This window comes from Carya illinoinensis, chromosome 11 (assembly GCF_018687715.1).
Source record: "Carya illinoinensis cultivar Pawnee chromosome 11, C.illinoinensisPawnee_v1, whole genome shotgun sequence".
Lineage (NCBI taxonomy): Eukaryota > Viridiplantae > Streptophyta > Magnoliopsida > Fagales > Juglandaceae > Carya > Carya illinoinensis.
The window spans coordinates 35,807,921-35,828,668 of NC_056762.1; the positions used below are offsets into that span (position 1 = coordinate 35,807,921).

General features: G+C 34.9%; 2 protein-coding genes across 5 annotated transcripts; one reads left to right on the forward strand and one right to left on the reverse strand.

The window, feature by feature from the left end:
- Positions 1 to 2,380: 2,380 nt before the first annotated feature.
- LOC122281505 (spastin) lies at positions 2,381 to 12,478 on the forward strand. Of its 4 annotated transcripts, XR_006230242.1 has the most exons (17): positions 2,381 to 3,003; positions 4,832 to 4,953; positions 5,057 to 5,145; positions 5,220 to 5,255; positions 5,446 to 5,539; positions 6,081 to 6,123; positions 6,224 to 6,324; positions 7,641 to 7,705; positions 7,856 to 8,352; positions 8,427 to 8,514; positions 8,611 to 8,754; positions 9,901 to 10,463; positions 10,895 to 11,033; positions 11,109 to 11,177; positions 11,264 to 11,404; positions 11,701 to 11,940; positions 12,138 to 12,478. XR_006230242.1 is itself a non-coding variant. In XM_043093031.1 (16 exons), the coding sequence occupies exons 1-16, from the start codon at positions 2,792 to 2,794 to the stop codon at positions 11,812 to 11,814; spliced, it is 2,517 nt and encodes an 838-aa protein (XP_042948965.1). In that variant the 5' UTR covers positions 2,381 to 2,791; the 3' UTR covers positions 11,815 to 12,478. The 4 variants fall into 4 exon arrangements, 3 of the variants coding, with proteins under 3 accessions (XP_042948965.1, XP_042948967.1, XP_042948966.1); XM_043093031.1 differs by having other exon boundaries at positions 11,701 to 12,478; XM_043093033.1 differs by having other exon boundaries at positions 2,892 to 3,003; positions 4,881 to 4,953; positions 11,701 to 12,478.
- A 683-nt stretch (positions 12,479 to 13,161) lies between these two features.
- On the reverse strand, positions 13,162 to 15,669 carry LOC122281506 (reticulon-like protein B2). Its single transcript, XM_043093034.1, has 5 exons — positions 15,195 to 15,669; positions 14,225 to 14,405; positions 13,997 to 14,138; positions 13,713 to 13,782; positions 13,162 to 13,625 (listed from the first exon to the last, which is right to left on the reverse strand). Exons 1-5 carry the CDS (start codon positions 15,433 to 15,435, stop codon positions 13,465 to 13,467), a joined length of 795 nt encoding a protein of 264 aa, XP_042948968.1. The 5' UTR covers positions 15,436 to 15,669; the 3' UTR covers positions 13,162 to 13,464.
- Positions 15,670 to 20,748: the final 5,079 nt, after the last annotated feature.

Sequence of the window (20,748 nt, forward strand, 5' to 3'; positions counted from 1 at the left end):
AATGATATAAAAACGAATAAACAAATGACATAATATGTAAATAAGTAATTAAAAACCAAAAATTCATTATTGCATCCATCACTCGCATGCTTATTTTATGGGAGATATGATTGGTAAAAAATTATTAATACTACCATAATGGCAAGGAATCGGTATGCTCTATGGTAATCAAAAAAGTTTATCATTAGCTAGTTGACCTTAATATATTGATAAAGCCATCTCTGGTTCGATCGTTCTATGCTTTCATTTCTTTGAAAGTATTGAGCTTAAATTCATGTTTTAATATGTTAGCAGCATGCATCCTCTTCTTGGAATGCTAAAATTTAATATAAATGGTTCTGTCTTTGAAGGTCCTGTAGGACAGGGTGTAGAGGGGTACTCAGATCTAGCTCAGATGACATGATTTTCACTTTTTCATTTCATTTAGAAAATTACACTAATACATATGTAGAACTAATGGCTCTAAGACAATGTCACTCTATTGTCTATAATTAGGTGTTTCGAGAGTGATATTTGAGTTAAATTTAGCTATTCTTGTCCATTGGTTTTTGAATTTAAAATGTCCTTCCTAAAAGTATTACAATATTTGAGATGACATTCTTTCTTTTCAACAAGCTCTATCATTTTCTCTTCAACATTCTTACTAGAAAAGTAATTTTGTGGCTGATTGTCTGGCTAAAGAAGAGACTGATAGTATTTCTGTTACATATTTTTTGCCCTTAGGTAAATATAAGTTGGACTACAGGAGTTTATCTAGGTTTAGGCACTGATTTGTAAAGCTCATTTCTTAATACATTTTGTTTTGCTGATTATTTTTGGTTGAATCGATTGCTTTAAATATTGGTACGTGTAGTTGTTTTCTATAATTATAGAAATTTTAGCTTGTATGTGTAGGAAATATTTCTCTTACTATATTTTAAAGTCTGGTTTTGAATACGAGTTAGGACTGATTTGGTTATACAAAATCAAACTATTTCATCTCATCTCATATAATTATTATAATTTTTCTAAACTTCTATACAAAATATAATAAATAATTTAATTTTTTCAAATTTTAAAATAAAAATTATATTAAAAAATTATAATAATAAGATTTTATTTATTTTTTAATAAAATATCTCATTTAACCTATCTAAAATGTATAACAAAATGAAACTTAATGTTCGATTTAGTGTCTTTTTTTTTTTTAAGCAAGCATATTCATTAAACTAGGTAAAATGATATATAAGAAAGGGGTGGGTTCCCTAACAATTACCCCAAAACAAACATATAAAAGTGCTGAAAACAAGAAAAAAAAGAAAGAAAAAAAGTGAGTTTATTTGGGACTAAAAGCTTGATCCCTACCCATGTCCTAAAACAGGATGTCATCTTATAAAAAGATAAAATAAAAATGTTTGCTAAAAAGCGAACAACGAAACCACCGTTGGAGGTAGTGGTTCCTCTGCTTGAAGGAGTGTAGGTGGCAGGAGCACTGTCACAAGTTGTCTGGAATAAATTGTAGGAGTAGTCCACGATCCCTCCATTAAGATCACGGATTATTGGAAGTGGAAAGATAGGAACGTTGTAGCCAAAGCCGAGTCTCCGGCAACGATTCTCCATAGGCGCTTAAGACAGTGGCGGCGCGTGGAACATACACACCACCTAAAGCAGACTAAAACAGCCCATTCCGAGAGATTCGAGGCATCTGAAACCAACGCAGCTGCATGTGATGTAAATAACTATCACAAACCATGGCAGCACGTTGACGAAGCGCACAGTGAGAGCTGCCCATACGGTCAATGCGCAAGCCGGAATCGTAGCCCCCCATCGCAAATAGGAAGATCGGCATCTGGGGAAGTCAGTGAGCCCACGCGTGGTGGCTGGAGATTGCCACTTATTAATAGATAGGAGGTTGTTACTACTAGACTTAGAAAAATCGAAAAAAACTATAAAAACTAGAAAAACACTAAGAAAAACAGGACAGGAAAGGAATGGAAAGGAAGGGGAGGAGGTGGTGAGACAAGGTTCCGAGTCACCTCCGCCCATGTCAACGGCAATATTCAGAAAGACCTTCAACTGATTGAGAGAAAAGAAGAGAGAAGCAAGAATAAAGCCCCGTTCGAGTTAATGTCTTGCTTCTAAAAAAAAACATTAAAACTCAAAAGTTCATTAAAATAGATAAACGTGTATTTTGATTGATTATTTTGAAGTACAGTTAATGCATCGTCGATATGATCAATGATGATACCCAATTCGGAGGGTTCAATAATATTATTATTTTTTTAATGCAAAGAAAACTCAATCCGTAAACGGTAAACCGTCAAACGGATCGGATAAACTGTCAAAATAGTGACGGCTGCTACATAAACACTCTCTCTCTCTCTCTCTCTCTCTCTCTCTCCCCATGTTGTCTTTAAAAACTCCAAACCCGAGGGGCAGTCCTGAAAAAGCGGGAACAAACTTCATCACCACCCCCAATCTCTCTCTATTTCTCTCTCTTGTTCTCGTCTCTACTCTGCCACCGCTTCCCCCCGGCCGATAATTTTTTTGGGCGACTCTTTAGTGCCCTATCCGCTTCTTTCGCTCCTTCTAAATCGACCACCATCACAAAAAATCTATAAAAATAATCAAAAATAGAAGTAGAAGAAATACCAAGATTAAGAGAGATTGACAATTTTCTGAGCTTTTGGATTCTTTTTTTTTCCTAACACATAGCAGGCTCTGTTCGTCACAAAGATCTCCGGTTTCCCTGTCGTTTTGTTTTCTAGCTAGTAAATCGTTTCCTCTGTTTGGCATTAAAGTCGGTTGCTGAATGGAACAGAAAAGCATATTGTGGTCGGCTTTGAGTGTAGGGGTGGGAGTCGGAGTAGGGCTGGGATTGGCCTCAGGACAGACTAAATGGTCAGGAACCGGTTCCGCCTCAAACGCCGTCACTCTGGAGAAGATGGAGCAGGAGTTGCTCCGGCAGATAGTTGACGGACGACAAAGCAACGTCACGTTCGAACAATTCCCCTACTACCTCAGGTGATTTTCCCCATTATATTATTTCTAGTTCCGTCTTTGTAACAAAATAAAGAAAAACAGAGAGAGACATTCGGACGATAAAAGTTCTTCTGATTTCTAGAATTTCAGGTACAACAGATGATACGATACATTGAACAGAATTATGTAAAACAAACTAAATTTTTAGCCTCACATTTTATTTTTCCGTTGTATTTTCTCTTTTTCTACCGTAAGGTTTTGCTTGTTGAAATTCGAGCCATTTTGGTTTCAGAAAAACCGATAAAATAAATAATATTAGAATATATTTTAGTGCTAGATTTCGAGACCTCGAGAGTTGAAATATATATATATTTTTTTAGTGAAATCATTGAGGTCGACTTTTTTTTATTTTTTTAGAAGTTGATGTAGGGAAAAATTGTGTGAAGAATAATAATATAATTTGTAAATAAAAAAATTATATTCATTATTTTTACATATTATATAATATATATATCAGTTTTATTTATTTTTATAAAACATATAGTGTGTGGATGATAAGTAAAAAATTTAATTAGTTTAGGAATAAGAAAATTAATTTTTTTTTTTTAAAACTAGTATGATATATGGAGATGATGAGTATTAAAATTTAAAATATTATAAATTTAAAATATTTTTTTAAGATATAATTTTTTAATATAATTTTTTTTATATTTAAAAAAATTGAATTGTTTTTTATTTAAAAATTTATAAGTTTGGAAAATATTAAAGTTGTAATCATTAGTTTAACAATACTGTAATAATTATTTTTTATATATATTTATGTTTAAATGATGTATAAAAATAATAGGATACATTGATAATGGACGCTTAGGGATTTTTTGGGACATGTTTAATAGCTTATACCAGAATTTTATGGGTACTTCAAATCTGATCCGAGAATCAGACGCTCACGTGAATATCTGATTTCTCGGTGTTCGAGTTGAATCTCTTGGTTTTCCTCCCTGCCTAATAATATTATAATATGTTTGGACTTCGGAAAATTTTCGTGAACCGATATAGCAATTTTTCTGCTGCCAAAATGGTGTGGTGGCCGAGAATTATTCTATATTTAGAAGGATTTATTGTGTTCTCTTCAAAGATCAAACTATCTGGGATTTATTTGTTTTGGAGCCACCGGGAAAGAACTCGAGTACTGGGCTGTCACTACTCGGTCAGTGACTCAGTGGGAGCCGAGTATATTGGCCGAGTATCACCATCCATAACTTACTATATGACCAGTAAGTGTGGTGCTTCAATCCACCCAAGGGAAAATATAAGGAATGTCGATGATTCTTGTCCAGGTAGTCTTCAATATATCATGACGGATGTATAAGCTGAGAGATTAGGATGTTCTAGAAATGAGCAATCGTGTCAGGGTTCTTAAAATTCAAACCACTCATTAAACAAGTGTAATACCCCTTCCCAGGTAATTTGGATCTGTTCACGTCAACAACTTGTGTAAGATTCTAATCCCTGGCAGTTGATACCATTCACTTGATCTCGTCTTCTCAGCCTCTTTGAATCAGTTTGTGTAGACTTGAATGTTAAGGATTAATGGAATTGATACCAAATATATATGCATCAAAGTGCATTCATTTAATCTTAAGAAATAACTTTATTATTATCATATTATCTTGTATCATTATAATAAATGTAAATGTCCATCAGTTCTAGCCAACTAGGTTGCGCTTGAACTGAAGAAGTTTGCAGCGTTATTTGCTTTCTTACCTGGTCTCCACATAAATTCTTGATGCTGAAATGGACTTACAATTAGTGTCCTTTAATTGCATTACGGTAACTCAGATGTTCTTGTTTGGCCGTGCAATTACAGTGAGCAGACACGGGTCTTACTAACAAGTGCTGCTTATGTCCATTTGAAGCATGCTGATGTTTCTAAGTACACACGAAATCTTTCTCCTGCCAGTCGGGCTATTTTGCTCTCGGGACCCACTGGTTGGTTATCTCGACCACAATGTTTACCTGATCTGGCATTGAATGTTTGATTATATTCAAAATTTTCAGACAAATGGTAATCAAAATAATTTTTGTGTTGAAGAGCTTTACCAACAAATGCTTGCCAAGGCTTTGGCCCATTTCTTTGAAGCGAAGTTACTACTGTTAGATGTAACAGACTTTTCACTAAAGGCGAGTATCTGCAGTTATTGTTGTCTTTGAAATAAATTCTTGTATTGATAATTGTAACGATTTGGTTTGTACAGATTCAGAGCAAATATGGTAGTGGGAACAGAGAATCTGTAAGATTTCCCTAGTTGATTTTCATTATGTTTATGTGTTGTGTATGAATTCTGTTTAGTATTTAAATCTTTCATGATACTCTAGCATTGGAGTTCAGGACTTTTTTCCCAATATTATATGCACGCATATTGAGTTAACTATTCAGCTGCCTCCCCTTCATTTGCTTCCATGGGTGATCTTCTTTTGCAGTCCTTTAAAAGGTCCACTTCAGAGTCAACCTTGGAGCGATTGTCTGACTTATTTGGATCATTTTCAACTCATCAGCTGAGAGAGGAATCTAAAGGTACGAAGAAAAACATAATTGCTTTTTATTTGGGTGGACCGATTTGAATATTGTCAAATTCTTTCTTATCATTTGATCTTACAGATCATGAACTTTTACAGAGTATGGTTCTAAACAACCATTTTGCATTAGAATAACTATGAGTTGGAGCAACATATTCTGTGCTTTCACTTACCAATTTTGTGCCCAATATTTTGAAACTTGAGGTCCAACTCATCCAATATGTGAAAAGGCCTATACGGCCAGCATTGGTGCAATATATGCAACCATATTACAGTGTTATCTCCCTCTGGAAATTTTTGGGCCTACATGTGACAAATCATTAAAACTAATATGTGAATTGTGTTGTTTTTCCAAACAGGCAGAAATGCAAGATCTGATAAGCTTAGTTGCTAGGATATAGGATTTGGTTACAATAATTAGATATATTATACCTTGTATACTGATGTTTTCATGGTTAATTAAATTAATATTCTGGTTATACTGGTTATATCGTGTTCTCATCTTATGGTCTATCTCTGACAAAGAAGTTTTGTTTCAGGTACATTACGGAGACAGAGCAGTGTGGCGGATATTGGTTCAAGGTATGGTAGGGTGGATGTTCTTAGTTGATGACAGGAGACATGCGTTGGTTCCCTCTTTATTTCTTTATCTTTGGAATTATATCTCATTCAGTAATTGCAGGCCCACAGATGGTTCTTCTTATCCTCCTAAGCTTCGTAGACATGCTTCTGCTTCAGCCAATATCAGTAACCTCATTTCGCAAAACACTTCTGCAAATCCAGGTTTTCCAAAGAAAATTAATCTACTAAAGATTCCTGATTGATGTGTGGTTCTACAAGTGCTGGGAATAATGTAGCATGTCAATAAACATAGTATTCAACTACTGATGTTGTGTGAAAATCATGTCTGTGATGTATATTTTACCTGGGCAATATGTTTAACTAGAGAATTTTAAGCCTTTGTTGTGCACTTTGTTGTTGGTGTTTCTATTTTTAACAATGTTGTGGACCAAGTCACCAAGCTTATACTGAAATTTGAAGTTTAATGCACTTGTCTTCATGCAATGAGTGTGAAGGAACCCTTCAAATTTAAATGGTGATTCAAACACGTCAGTCTCAATATGTTTGTGTTAGGGGTATAAATGCTTTAAATTCCTTACTGCTTCTCCAGGTTTCACATAAGTGATGAAAGATTGAGTCCCTTTGTGATATGCTATGGATAAGATGTTAATGAATACAGCTTAAGTGTGAATGCTCTGTACCATGTTTTTTTCTTTGAATCCTACCCATGTTTTTTAGATATTTATGAACTTGATAAAGAGCAAGATCTAACACCCTGCTAAGTCCACCTAGGGTGAAAGCTTAAACTTTTAGAACAAGTAGTAATTTCACGTGATATCATAGCAGAGGTTCTGAATTCAACTCCTAACTCTACAGTTTACTCCATTTAATTAAATATTATTCATAAAAAAAGAGTCCCACCTAGGGTGGATGAAGTGTGATAGAGGTGAACAAGTCTAATAAAAGGGGTGCTGAGTATCTGTTACTACATTTATTTCCTACCAGATGGAACTTCGATTTTTGATGATTCCAATGGGTTTCGGTTGTAACCTTGATTATTCCTTTTTTAGCATAAGCTTAAATGTGGCTTAGGCTTTTCTTGTGTTATAACAAATGTTAGTAACGTGAGGAGATTTGTGCGACATGTACCCTGAGAAGGAAGTTAAGTATTTAAGTGAGGAGATTGGTGCGAGGTGTACTCTGAGATGGACATAGGAATTCAAGTGAGGAGATTTTAACACCCCACTAAGTTCTGCATTGGGTGGCTAAAGTATTAGAAGGGCGAATGAGAATGATAAAGTTGCCTTAAGTGCTGTCCCACACTGGTTTCTACTAGATGGAACTAAGCTTTATAATAATTCCAATGAGGTTCAACTGTAATTATGACTAGTCGTTTTGGAGAATAAACCTAGATATGCCTTGAGTTTTCTTTGGGTTGTTGTACAGTATTTTGAAAACATTTGTAATTCCATTTTAATTGGTTTCTATATTTTGCTGCTTTGAATTTCTTCACTTTTCCCCGTTCTTTATTTTTCTAGCTCCTCTCAAACGAACAAGCAGCTGGTCCTTTGATGAGAAGCTTCTTATACAGTCTCTCTACAAGGTACTATCTTTTTGTTATCAATTCCAGTGGCGAGACTGACATCTAAACATGTACATGTCCATAATTATTTTGTTGGAATGTAGTTTTGCATTCACTTCTTGCTTCTTAAGGGTATTGATAGGGGGACATCTCTGTCGAATTCTTTTGCAGGTATTGGTTTTTGTTTCAAAAACCAATCCAATTGTGCTATATCTTAGGGATGTTGATAAGTTATTGTTCAGATCGCAAAGGATATATAACTTGTTCCAGAAACTGTTGAAGAAACTGTCTGGATCAGTGCTGATCCTTGGTTCACAAATTATGGATCCTTGCAATGACTATGGAGATGTGGATGAGAGGCTTACTGCCCTGTTCCCTTACAGTATTGAGATCAGGCCTCCAGAGGATGAATCCCATCTTGTCAGCTGGAGGTCTAGACTGGAGGAGGATATGAAGACAATCCAGGTTCAAGACAACAGAAACCACATCATAGAAGTACTTTCATCAAATGATCTTGATTGTGATGATCTGGATACAATCCGTGTGGCGGACACAATGGTTCTAAGTAACTACATAGAAGAGATCGTGGTATCAGCAATTTCTTATCATTTAATGAATAACAAGGATCCTGAATACAGAAATGGAAAACTTGTTATATCATCTAATAGGTAAGATTAACATTTATAATGGTGTCCTAACTATTTAAGCTTTATGTGCTTATGTTGTTGTTGCGGTGGAACAGTTTGTCCCATGGATTGAGTATATTCCAAGAACGAAAATCGGGTGACAAAGATACTTTGAAGTTGGAAGCACAAGCTGAAACATCTAAGGTCTGCTGGACATATTTAATATACATTAAGTTGAGAATCGCAGAAGTCGTATGGCACTAGAATGACCTGTTTCTGCTTCGTTTCGATTACTTACAGAATGCAGTGGAGGAAGAGGCTGTTAGCACGAAGCCAGAAACAAAGGCTGAAGGCACAGCTCCTGAACACAAAAGAGAAGCAGAAACGCCAGCTTCAGTGCCAAAGACAGATGGTGATAGTTCAGTTACATCTTCCAAAGCTCCCGTAAGTCTTCCGTGTTTTAGTTTTCGCTTATGGGTTTACAAAAATAGTCATTTTGCATAATTATCTTTTTGCTCATTAAATTTTAAATTTTATCATTTTATTCCTTAGCTTTGTATATATTTTCTTACAAAACCCTAAAAATTATTTAAAAAAGAAGAAGTTGATTTATAATTCTAAAAAGTTAAAACAAAGCATTTAAAAAAGTTTAAAACCTAAAAAATAAAATAGAAATTTTGAAAACATAAAAATAAAGAAAATAACACCCTTTTATTTAAAAAAATCAAAAGTTAAACAATAAAAATAAAGCCAAAAATATGACAAAAAAAAATTAAGGAACTAATAACGATTTTTGTTTTTAAATTCAAATTCAAAAGAAAACAAAATTTGAAAAATTGAAGAGGAGAACAATACAAGGGCACAACCACCACTCCCCGGCAAGAGTCCATTCCTGGGTGTTGGACCCAACAGCGGTCTTGGTCTTGGAAACACAAGCAATGCCTAGGTTAATTGCCACATTCGGCGGTAAGAGGGGTGGCCCTGCGGTCTCTCTCTTTTTCGTTGTTTTAAAAATTTTGTCTTTGCTCTTTTACTTTTAAAGTAATATTTTTTCAGGTTTTGAATTATTTTAATTTTATTAAATGAATTTTCTTTTTTAATTTTTGCTTTTTCCCTTTTTAGCCACATGTCCTGCCACATTAGATTTCCGTTAATTTAGTTAATGGAAATCCCACATTAAAAAAATTATAAAAATTTACAATCCCACATTATAAAAATTATAAAATTGAGAACTTGAGCAAAATGACAACCATGCAAAATTCAAAGACTTTTTTGTACTTTAACTCTTCTTTTTTTTTTTTTCCATTTTTCTATGGTCTACATATATATTTTTTTTTTAAATTATATTTTGTGGTTGACTGATCAAAACATCCCCAATTTGCACATGTATACACTAAACTCTATTTTGAACAAAATTTCAAAGCCACATATAAAGAACAAAAGGATTTTGGGAAATATGTCTCATAGTTCAATTGTATTCGAGTTTTCATACTCTGAAAGTCGCCAATCTCGACAGTGTACAACATTCTTCTTCACTACTTTTATATGATTAGTTGTGTGAAAATGTTGGTACATGTCACTACCTAACAGGAACCTGACAATGAATTTGAGAAGCGCATTAGGCCAGAGGTTATACCGGCAAATGAGATTGGCGTAACTTTTGCTGATATTGGTGCCTTAGACGAGATTAAAGAGTCCCTTCAAGAGCTAGTGATGCTCCCTCTTCGAAGACCAGACCTCTTCAAAGGAGGCCTTCTAAAACCCTGCAGGGGGATATTGCTATTTGGTCCGCCTGGCACTGGGAAGACAATGCTGGCTAAGGCCATTGCCAAGGAGGCTGGAGCAAGCTTCATAAATGCATCCATGTCTACCATCACTTCTAAATGGTTTGGTGAAGATGAGAAGAATGTCCGTGCATTATTCACTCTGGCAGCCAAGGTCTCTCCGACTGTTATATTTGTAGATGAGGTTGATAGCATGCTTGGCCAGCGGACCAGAGTTGGGGAGCATGAAGCAATGCGTAAGATAAAGAATGAGTTCATGACACACTGGGATGGGCTCTTGACAAAACCTGGTGAGCGCATCCTTGTTCTCGCCGCAACCAATAGGCCATTTGACCTTGATGAAGCAATTATTAGGCGCTTTGAGCGGAGGTATTTCTCCATACGTAGTAACATTTAGTTTCACCATTAAGTCTCTTACTTGGCTATGTCGTATCACTTGTTTGCAATTTCCATTCTAAACTTGCTTTGAGAATGCAACTAATATCTCCTTTCAAGTTTAATCTGAAGACTGCAATTTTACAGCTCTGAGAACAACCATTTTACTCTGAAGATCTCAGTGTTAATTATAGTGTCATGTTTGTAGAATGACGTTACTTTGTTTATGACCTGAAATCCAATAGGAAAAGATACATATGGGAATTCCCAGTGGAAGTAGTACCGTCAATCCACTTGAACAATGCTTCAACTTATCTTAAGAGAATTTTGTTGGGGAATATGGACCAAACAGACAGATATAAATGAATCCTTTATTCATAAGAGAATCATTACTGTCTATGATGACGCTTACTTTCATATAACAGAATTATGGTGGGATTGCCATCTGTGGAGAGCAGAGAGATGATCTTCAGAACTCTCTTGGCAAAGGAAAAGGTTGAAGAAGGACTAGACTTTAAGGAGCTAGCAACAATGACGGAAGGATATACAGGAAGCGATCTGAAGGTCTGGATTTGACACATTCTTGATTTTCAAATGGATAATTGGGTTTTATTAACTAGGTGTAACCTTTTAAACCAGAACTTGTGCACAACAGCTGCTTATCGGCCAATTAGAGAGCTAATAAAGCAAGAGAGACTAAAGGATTTGGTAAGAGTGGTGACAATTTTAAGCTTTTGCCATAATGCTTCATGGAGTAATTTTAAGGTAGATTCTACTTGTGAACTGTTATTCAGAGAGCTTCAGAAGAGAAAGTGGTCCATTCTGCAGAAGGGCAGAATCCAGGAAGTGCTTCAGACACAAAAGAAGATCAGGAGAAAGAAGTAATTACCCTTAGGCCATTGAACATGGAAGATTTGAGGCAGGCGAAGAATCAGGTAAAATATCTGTGTGTGTAGAGCGTATTGTTTGTGGAAGATGACTTTTTAGAGTATATAATTAAGTTCTGGTAACCCTAGCCTAGTTTAAGAATATGTACTGCCCAATCGCTGTATACAAAGCAAATATCATTGGAGTGGCTGTGATTTTTACGTTCAACCACATTGGACAAAGGATTTGGGTTAAATGTGTTATCCTGATCTATAGACACATGCACACATATATCTAAGCCAATTGATGTTTTTGGTTATATGTGCATATGGTTGGTCCACTCCATTTGCTGTTTGGAATGCAGGTTTCCACAAGCTTTGCAGCCGAGGGATCTATAATGAGTGAGTTGCAGCAATGGAACGATCTGTATGGGGAGGGGGGTTCTAGAAAGAAACAGCAATTAACTTACTTCTTATAACGAGGTTGATGAGAAGGCTGTTAAGAGAACGATTTTAAATCATTGGGTGAACCGTTGAAATGCTGTCCACTGTAACATGAAGTTGAAGCAACCAACAAAAAGATGGTGGAGAAAACAAAATGGGAGGTATGCTTGTCCACTTGATTAGGCCCTAATAACTGGAAAAATCAGAACCATCATGTAGGTGCTATGGTTTTTCTAGGGATATGCATGTAGGTTTCTTTGGATGGAGCCTGTTTACGCTTTTTAGCTGCTTGATCTTTTTTATTGCTGTGCTGCCAAGCAAAGGAAACCTTTGTTTAAACGGGGTTGTTACTTGTTAGGGAATACATTTTAGTTCTTGGAGGTTGATAAAAGCACTACGAAAATGCATGAGCATTAGCCAGATACTCGAGCAAAACAGACATAGTCGGACATGCCACGATACTTTGGACTTGGATGGGATTGAGTATGTATCCAGAGTATGCAATATTTCTTTACCATTTGTAGTGTATTATTTGTATTTCTGATCAAAATGATGGTGATGGATTTTAAAAGATACCCAAGAGGCTTAGGAATGGCCTTCTCTTATACGGTGCTACCTTTACCTCATGTAACTTTTGCAAACATTGGCTGTGGGTGAAATTTTTTATCCCATTTGGCATACTGCTACATACCTTTTGCACGTCTCTTTCTCAAACTAATAATTGCATCCACGATGGTACTGCAATAAAAGAATACCAGTTTTTAGGGCAATGTTTTCCTCCAATTTTTTTTTTTTTGAAAATAATTTCCCACTAACTGATAGGTAAATCTCTCCAAAAGCAGTCTTCTTTCCTCCTCCTGTTAAAAAACCACTCCTTATTAGTGGAACCCACTTTTTTACAAAGAATTGCAACTCCTTTTACAATCCTTTATACAACTATGTTTTAAAATGAGGGTATTTACATGTAAAATGGGGTTACTTTTATAAGTTACTTTACAAAATTGTCCATCATTTAAAACATAATTGTATAAAATATTATAAAAATGGTTGTATCATCTATCATTTTCCATTTCCCTTTTAGGCCCAAAGTTGCTATTTCGTAGTTCACACAAGGAGTTAGTTTTGCCTGATAAGCTTGGGGGTATCGGGAAGTCATATTTTGAACCAATTTAGAAAGAAAATTAAAAGACTCAATGAAGATTCCACTAAATAAAAGTAACTTTTACGTTGCAATTATTAGTTTCAGAGCATTCGGTTTCACATAGAATTTTTGTTTAATAAAACCTCTAAACTTAACAGGTAAAATCCCCCCAACAACAAATGAGGTCAGAGCTATCTTACATCACTATGAACATCAATGCAAATCAAAGCACAAACACCAATTGCAAAATATTCCGACATAAAATTAGCCCAATGTACATGCATTAATAAATATGCAATATATAGGAGTAAGTAGTAACAACATATCATTTGGTGGCCGTCAGCAGATAAAGACACATTCACAAGTACTACTGCACCCATATCAATCCACGATGTGAACCCCCAACACCCTAAAAGGAACGAAAAAAAAAAAAAAAGTAAAACAGGTTCTTGACAATCATGGATAAAAATTTCACACCACCCTTTCACATAACACAGCTACCAAATATTTCTCAGCTCATTGAAAAGGCCAACTTTACGCCACTCTAATCCTTCTTCAATGGTCCTCTCGGAATCTTGCTCAAAACCTTTGCATCAAAAACCGCATACTGCTTCTTGATCTCAGCATGTACTTTCTCAGCAAATGAGTCCACCTGGACCTCATACTTTTCATAGAACACAGGCAATGTGTGAAGCAAAACAAATGCTGTAAAAAAGTGATCAAATCGTGCGTTAAAGATTGAATCTATTCAATGTATGACTAAAGAATAAATGCATGTAGCAACTCCATTACCGATGTAGAACAAGGTCAAGAAGTTGCACCAATTCCCCACAATAGACAAAACCCACAAGCCAGCGATCGCCTAATTAATCAGATCATTTCATAGAGAATAAAATATAAACCATCAGTAGGGAAACATAATATTTCAAAACAACATTACGAACAAAGATTGCATTTTATGGAACTCAAGAGATCATATACTAGCATAAAAATATTTAGTCATCACTCTTAAGCTCTTTATATGGGTTATAATCAATGTCAACAAGTCAGTACATCAAATAGGGATATGAACGTACATATAAGAACTTCTTGAGGTCTCTTCCTGACGCAATATCACGCAAAACAACAAAAGCACGGTTGATCTCTATCCTCAGAGCTGCAGCAAACTCTAAAAGTGGTTTCTCTGGGATATGGAATTCTGGAATGTGTGGTGGACGTCTACATGATCAAATAGATGTATGAGCAAAACGAATCAAAATAGAGAAATTGAAATAATTAAACCACCACAACAAGAGCAGACTTACTTTTGGATGAAGGTGGATGCGTTTGACCACAAGAACAGAATTGAAAGTGCCAAAATCAAGATGTAGCAGACCAGAGTCAGCAAATGGTACTCAAGCAATTCAAACAGAATCCACGCTGCCGTTGCTACACCAAGCACCCCTGCTGATGTCTTCTTATTTCTCCACAAGAAAACATCAGCCGCTGTGGTATGAAGACCAAACCAACATTATTAGGCCAAAATGATATTTTTGTTTCATTATTCATAAAGGATATGGTTTTGCCAATTTGAAATATTGGGGGAATCACATTTTAAACCAAGGAATGGAGTCGATAACTGAAGGTTCAATGCCAATTAACTTATAAAACAAGTATTTAAGAACCTCACAAGGTTTTGTAAGCTAAAACCCGGAAACCTTCACGCGTCAACAACATTTGAGAGCTAATAAAGTAATTCCACACAACCGCTTAAGTATTCAGCAACATAGATTAGTCGGTATCACAAGTTCCTCTAGGAAAAAAATAAAACCAGATCTAGATCCAATATAACCTAGCAATATCTGGGAAGAAAAACCTTCTGAAACTGATAATAAAAGTAGATAAGGAAATTTGTCACAATCGATACCAAGCTTACAAAATAACGCCGAACTTTTCGAAAAAATAAATTGTTTCTCTGATTCAAGCCGTATTATTTTCTTACGACACACTAATATTACATATATGTTGTGGAGGGGAAAACTGCGAAGACAGAGATTGGGATCTAATATCAGCCGTTCCAGGCCTCAGCTGTTCTGAGGTTTCATGATCACTACTACTACACTTTCTCGCAGCAACCAAATAAACCAGGAAATGCATTTGAAGCGAATTCAACGAAATTTCCACACCAGAAATAAAATTAGAATAGACAGAAGCAAAGAAAAAAAAAAGAACTCAAAAACAATTTCCATATCATTTCATGAGGCAATCATAGAAAAGAGGAGTTTTTTAACATACGTTTGCCACCACCGAAAACCTTATGCACAGGCTTTTCCCTCCCAAAGAGCCGGTAAATATTGGACTTCATCGGCGAAGGAGAAGGAGAAGGAGGAGGAGAAGAAGAAGAGCTGCTCTTTTTCTTCTCGTCGCCCGAATCCAACGACGAGGAATCATGATGGCCGACGCCGGGTATCTTCTCCGATATCTTCTCAATCAAAGACTCCTGCTTCGGCTCCTCGCGGTGATGCTCATCAGCCATGGCTTTCTAACTCAACGAAACGCTACCTCGTTTTCAGATCTCCGCCACAGCCGATCCAAAAACTCTCACGCTGCACGTTTCGAAACCGATAGAAACTCTCGAGACTCGAGTCACTCTCTCTAAGCTCTGTGGAGGCTATTTACGGCGAAATAGAGGAACTGATAGAATTAATCTGGACCGTTAAAATGATAAGAATTCGTAAAACTGTAGGATGGAAATCCAACGAAGATCAGGTTAGCTTAACATTAATGGGGAACGTATTATATATAAGGTCCGAGGATAACGGCCGTTAGAGATGACGGGCGCTCCAAGGGGCATACGTGGCGGGAGAAGACACAGGTGTTGTTTTGAAATCACAGGGCGGATAAAGAGGAAGAAAGTCGCAATCTAGATATTATGGAGGAAAGAAACAAAGGAAAGGAAAGTGCGAAAAATGACATGAGCCGACACAAATACGTGTACTATTTGGGCCCCACATAAATTAAATGTTTTAGTTGTATATTTAACTATATCGGTTTGGTCATACTTTACTGCCACCTTAGCTCTTAAGTAAATTCATAAATTCCTAATACTAAGGTTGTGCATTCAACTCAATTTATTTAATGCCGATATCTGTAACCAGATTTTAAAAATAATTTATCTTATAAAGAAAAAAACGTCATTTTATATTTATAATTCTATTCTTTAAAATTATCTTTTGACAATACAAATATTATAATATCCGAATTGAATACATGTTGGGAGTTCTAACAGGATTACTCCAAATGGGTAATTTGAATGTAGATTAAAGGTATAGCCAGATTTTTAGATCTGATTCAGATTTACATTCCTATTGAAGATGTGTCATTGTGTCACGTCAACCGATACATAATATCTTAACAGTTATAACAAACGTTAGAGCAAGTTATGTGTTAATATTTAGTAGATACAATTAATTATATCAGTAAAATATATAAAAAATACATAAAAATAACTTTACATAACATTATTCTTTTCTAAAATCTCGCTCTCTTTGACGTCCAATCGATTAAAGTGGGTTGAGTTTCAGCGACGTAGTTTTGATGCACCAATTGAAACTGGACTGTCATCTCAGCAACTTCCTTAATGCGAAACGGGAACCCTTAGATTAACTTAAAGTCACTCTGACCTTCTTTTGCAGCACAATCAGTGGAATTCCATGCGACGGCCGATTAGATTTTATTTCTTTGCCTGGCTATCTCTTTTGAAAAATTCAAATCAAAACAAAAAAGGTGTTTGAAAAAAAACAAAAACTCGAATTTCATGAGTTCATAAATTTCATAAATTATTTTTTTAAAAATAAAAAAGAAAAAAGAAAACATCCATGACTTGATCCTTTTGGTAGCCTAAGGACGCTTCTTTAGAAAGTGGGATAAGATGATAAATTTTTTAATAATAATAAGATAATTTGAATTAAGTATTTTTTAAATTTTTAAAAATGAGAAAAAATATTATAAAATTAAAATATATTTTTATAATATTATTTTTATTTGAAGATTTGAAAAAATTTAATTGTTTTTATTTTTTATTTAAAAATTTGAGAAATTGTAATGATTAATTTGAAAAAATTGTAATGATTAATTTAAAAATTTTGTACTTAGAGCATCCGCATCAGTTTATTTAAACCACTTTTCATCTTCAAATTTGAAGGATTTTATCAAAAAAAGGCCTACATCATATTGGTTAAATCATTTTCATATCAATTATTAGCTACAGTATTTTCATCTTTGAAAAGTCCTGTAGCAAGTCCAAATACTTCGTTTATTATTTCGGCTCCTCTCCCGCGGTTCGTCTTCCCTCCCGCGCATCCTCTTCTTCTTCCAGTCTTTTTTCTTCTCTCTTTTCTTCTTCCAGTTTTTTTTTCTTCTCTCTTTTCTTCTTCCCTCTCCCGTGTCTCTCCCTTCTCTCTTCTTCTATTTTTTTTTTTCTGTTGTTTCTCTTCGTCTTCCTTTTTTCTCTCACACAGCTACTATATTTCATCTTTCACTTCCTTCTCTCGAGCACGGCACCGCCACGGCTTCACTCCAACACCGACGCCCAACAACACGATAAAATCCGAAACCCTAGCCACTGATTCCTGCTCTTGATTTTGTTGTTTGAGTTTGATTTTATTGATGTTGTTGGGATTTTTTTGATGGTTTTTTTCTCTGATTTTATGGACTTGATTTTTTCTGCCACCAAATTGCTTAATCCTTCAAATTTCTTCGCATTTTCAATTATTATACCTCTGCCGTAAAACTAAATTATAGGTTTTTTTTCAAGGATAATTCAAGCTTTTTAATAATTACTGGAACTTTTTGGGTTTGAGATTTAATTTAAATCCTTGATATTTTCGATTTTTAATTGTTATGATTCCAAAGAGCTTTCTCCTGCAATTGTATTCATGAATTTCAGGACTATTTTAGGACCTTCTGCTGTTAAGGTTTTTTTTTTTTTTTTAATATTATATATATAGAATTTTATTATTATAGAGAATGTGATAGCTAATCCAATGTAGGTTTTAAGAGTTAAGTGATTAGCTAAAAAATAAAAAGTCAAATATTCTTCAAATTTTGAAGATTATGATAGCTAATCCAATACCAATACTCTTAAATTATGTTTGAAGATGAAATGAGATTGAGAAGTTTGGAATGATATTATTTCCAACCAAATCCTAAGAATATGGCAGGGAAAGAGATAAAAAGGTTTGCATAATTAATATTATCTTTGGACCAAAACCAATAAATGAGTGCTCTCTTTATTATATCCTAATGGCATTGACTATCTCAAAAATAATAATATTTATAACAATAACAACAAGAATATCAATAGTAAGTAAAAGGATTTTTTTATTTTTTACGTTAATCTTATATTTATTTATTTTAAAAAAAAATAATATGCAGCATTTGTACAGTCAATAATTGTAAATATTATTTATTTATATGAAAGGCAGATAAAGTTCACAATTTATCTAAGATGGTACCAAGTTTTTACCCCTGCAACGCAGTACTGTTCATGTGATGGACACGATTTTTGACTAATCAATAGGGATTAGTGGTGATGATATCTTATTCAAACAATGAGACCAGAGACACCTCACTGTAACAGCCTGAAAAGCTGTGGATGCGAACCCCATGCACGCATTATTTGAATGCTGACAGCTAGAACATGGTTATTGATCTCTTCTGAACACTAACCTGCATAATGTCAAGGAGGTACAATAACTTGAAAAGAATAATAAATAAATAAACATGAAACTTAATTCAACAACTTTGAATCTGTAGACCCTGAAAAGTCATGGACATCACTATGCTTAACCCGAATTGAAAAGCAGATTCAGAAACCTGGGCATGATTTAAAAATGGACCTACATCTTCATCCCTCAAGTTTCTTTTAGGTAAAAGCACTCACTCCTTAAAAAGCATACGCATGCATATGAATAAAACCACAAGAATTACACATTAGCCATAGCAAGTTTAAAGCAAAGCAAAAAGGGTAAAGCAACTACTTTAAACACCCCAGATTTTGAGATCTGCGCATATTTAGTTTATAAAGGCAGATATAAGCAAAGTAAAATGCAGTTTTAAATTATTCTAAAACTTTCTTCCACTAAATTATTCTGTAATTTGGTGCCGGAATTAAATTAAGGGTATATATGCATAAAGTATTCTTTACGCAGAAAAAGCATAAGAAAAAATATACCAACCTTTTGGTTTCAGAACCGAAGGGACAGGCCAATTCATGAAAATGGGATGCAAACAATTGACAATTGGGAGAAGAAGAAGAAGAAGAAGAAGTTAAAGAACTTTGAGGAATGACAGGAAAAGTTAATAGACGAAGGTTGAGGCTAAATGGAAGTAGTACTTAAAGCTGATTTTCTCCATCAAATGAGTGGGAATGCAAAAATCTTGAGTATAATTAGTTGGCATGACAGTTTTTGCAATTCAACCACCACAATAGAACACCTTAATGATGAAATTGGGCCTTTGGTTTCTTAGAAATGAAACACAAGAAGAAACCAAAGTTCTTGGATTTTCCTTGAGTCCATAAAGATCACAATATGAGTTCAGATCATTTACAAAACGAAAAAATCAAAGGTCTGCTGCAGCTTTCACAGCCAAGCAACAAGATTTTACCCTAATGAATTGGGTGGAAAATCCACAGCCATTGGGAAAGTGGGCTTGAAATTCCCTTGATTGATTATATATCATTAGGTTTAAATGGGCCTTGCTCCCCCCAGACCAAGTAGAAAAAGGCCTGGACCAGACACTGTGTCAAAACAAGCACTCTGTCTTCTGTTGCAGTCCATGCTAATGAAAAGACATTTGGACTTGGGCTTCTTGTTCTGATTTCATCCTATTTACTCCTATGTAATTCGACTGTGAGACATAACATTGGTTTGCGATGGCTGTGAAGCTCTGGGCCCATTCAGGATGTTAGAAGTTGGTCTGTCAATTTTGTTGGGGTCCCCTTGAGTTTGCTCGCTGAAGATAAGTTCCATCCATGCCAAATATGTGGCAATCAATCATCATTATAACCTGAAAATCTTTATCCTTCTCTTGGATTGTTGCTCCAAGAAGTCTATGCTTATCCTCCCTCCTCTTATTTATGGTGGAAAGGCTCTTAAATTTTAATGGATTTAAAAATAAATTAAAGAAAAATATTATTAATGATATTTTTAATCATTATACTTCCAAGAAGCCTATGGCTATCCTCCTCCATCCTCTTTCATGCCCAAAAACCACTCAAATTCTAATAGACTTAGAAAAAAATAAATATCTTTATTATCCTTTTAATTAACACGCCTTTATCATTTAAAATCAATCATTTAATGTGATATCTAAAATAATGATGATTTAGACGTCTATAAAATTAAATAATAATAAGGGAGAAATATGGAGATCAACCAATCACTTTCCTTTGTAAATCATGATTATATATATGCAATAAAGGACCCTACAAAATTAATATGGTTGCCCAAGAAGTCACAAGTAGATGGGCCAGTAGAGCAACCCACCCCATAGAAAGTGGAGAGAAAGGAGTTTATAAAAATTAAAAAAAAAAAAAAAATACATTAGATATAGGGTGTAAAATGTATAATGCTCTTAAAAAGAAGAAAAAATAGAGATTGGATGGGGGCTCTCGTTGTCAACAACAAAAGATGAAACGGGGAGGAAAAGAAAAAGAAAGATGGGCCACTCTTCAGCAGCAAAAAGAAAGGTTGAGGCATATATATATATATATATATAATATATATAAATATAAATGCGAAAGTACATGTGATTGGCAATATATTGATGTATGGGGTTTATCTCA

Coding starts and splice junctions, on each gene's coding strand:
- LOC122281506 (XM_043093034.1), bottom strand. CDS start 15,435: ATGGCTGATGAGCATCACCGCGAGGAGCCGAAGCAGGAGTCTTTGATT. Junction 13,783..13,996: donor ACCTCAAGAAGTTCTTATAT/GTACGTTCATAT, acceptor CTGATTAATTAG/GCGATCGCTGGCTTGTGGGT. Junction 13,626..13,712: donor CTTGACCTTGTTCTACATCG/GTAATGGAGTTG, acceptor ACTTTTTTACAG/CATTTGTTTTGCTTCACACA.
- LOC122281505 (XM_043093031.1), top strand. CDS start 2,792: ATGGAACAGAAAAGCATATTGTGGTCGGCTTTGAGTGTAGGGGTGGGA. Junction 8,353..8,426: donor CTTGTTATATCATCTAATAG/GTAAGATTAACA, acceptor GCGGTGGAACAG/TTTGTCCCATGGATTGAGTA. Junction 8,755..9,900: donor TTACATCTTCCAAAGCTCCC/GTAAGTCTTCCG, acceptor ACTACCTAACAG/GAACCTGACAATGAATTTGA.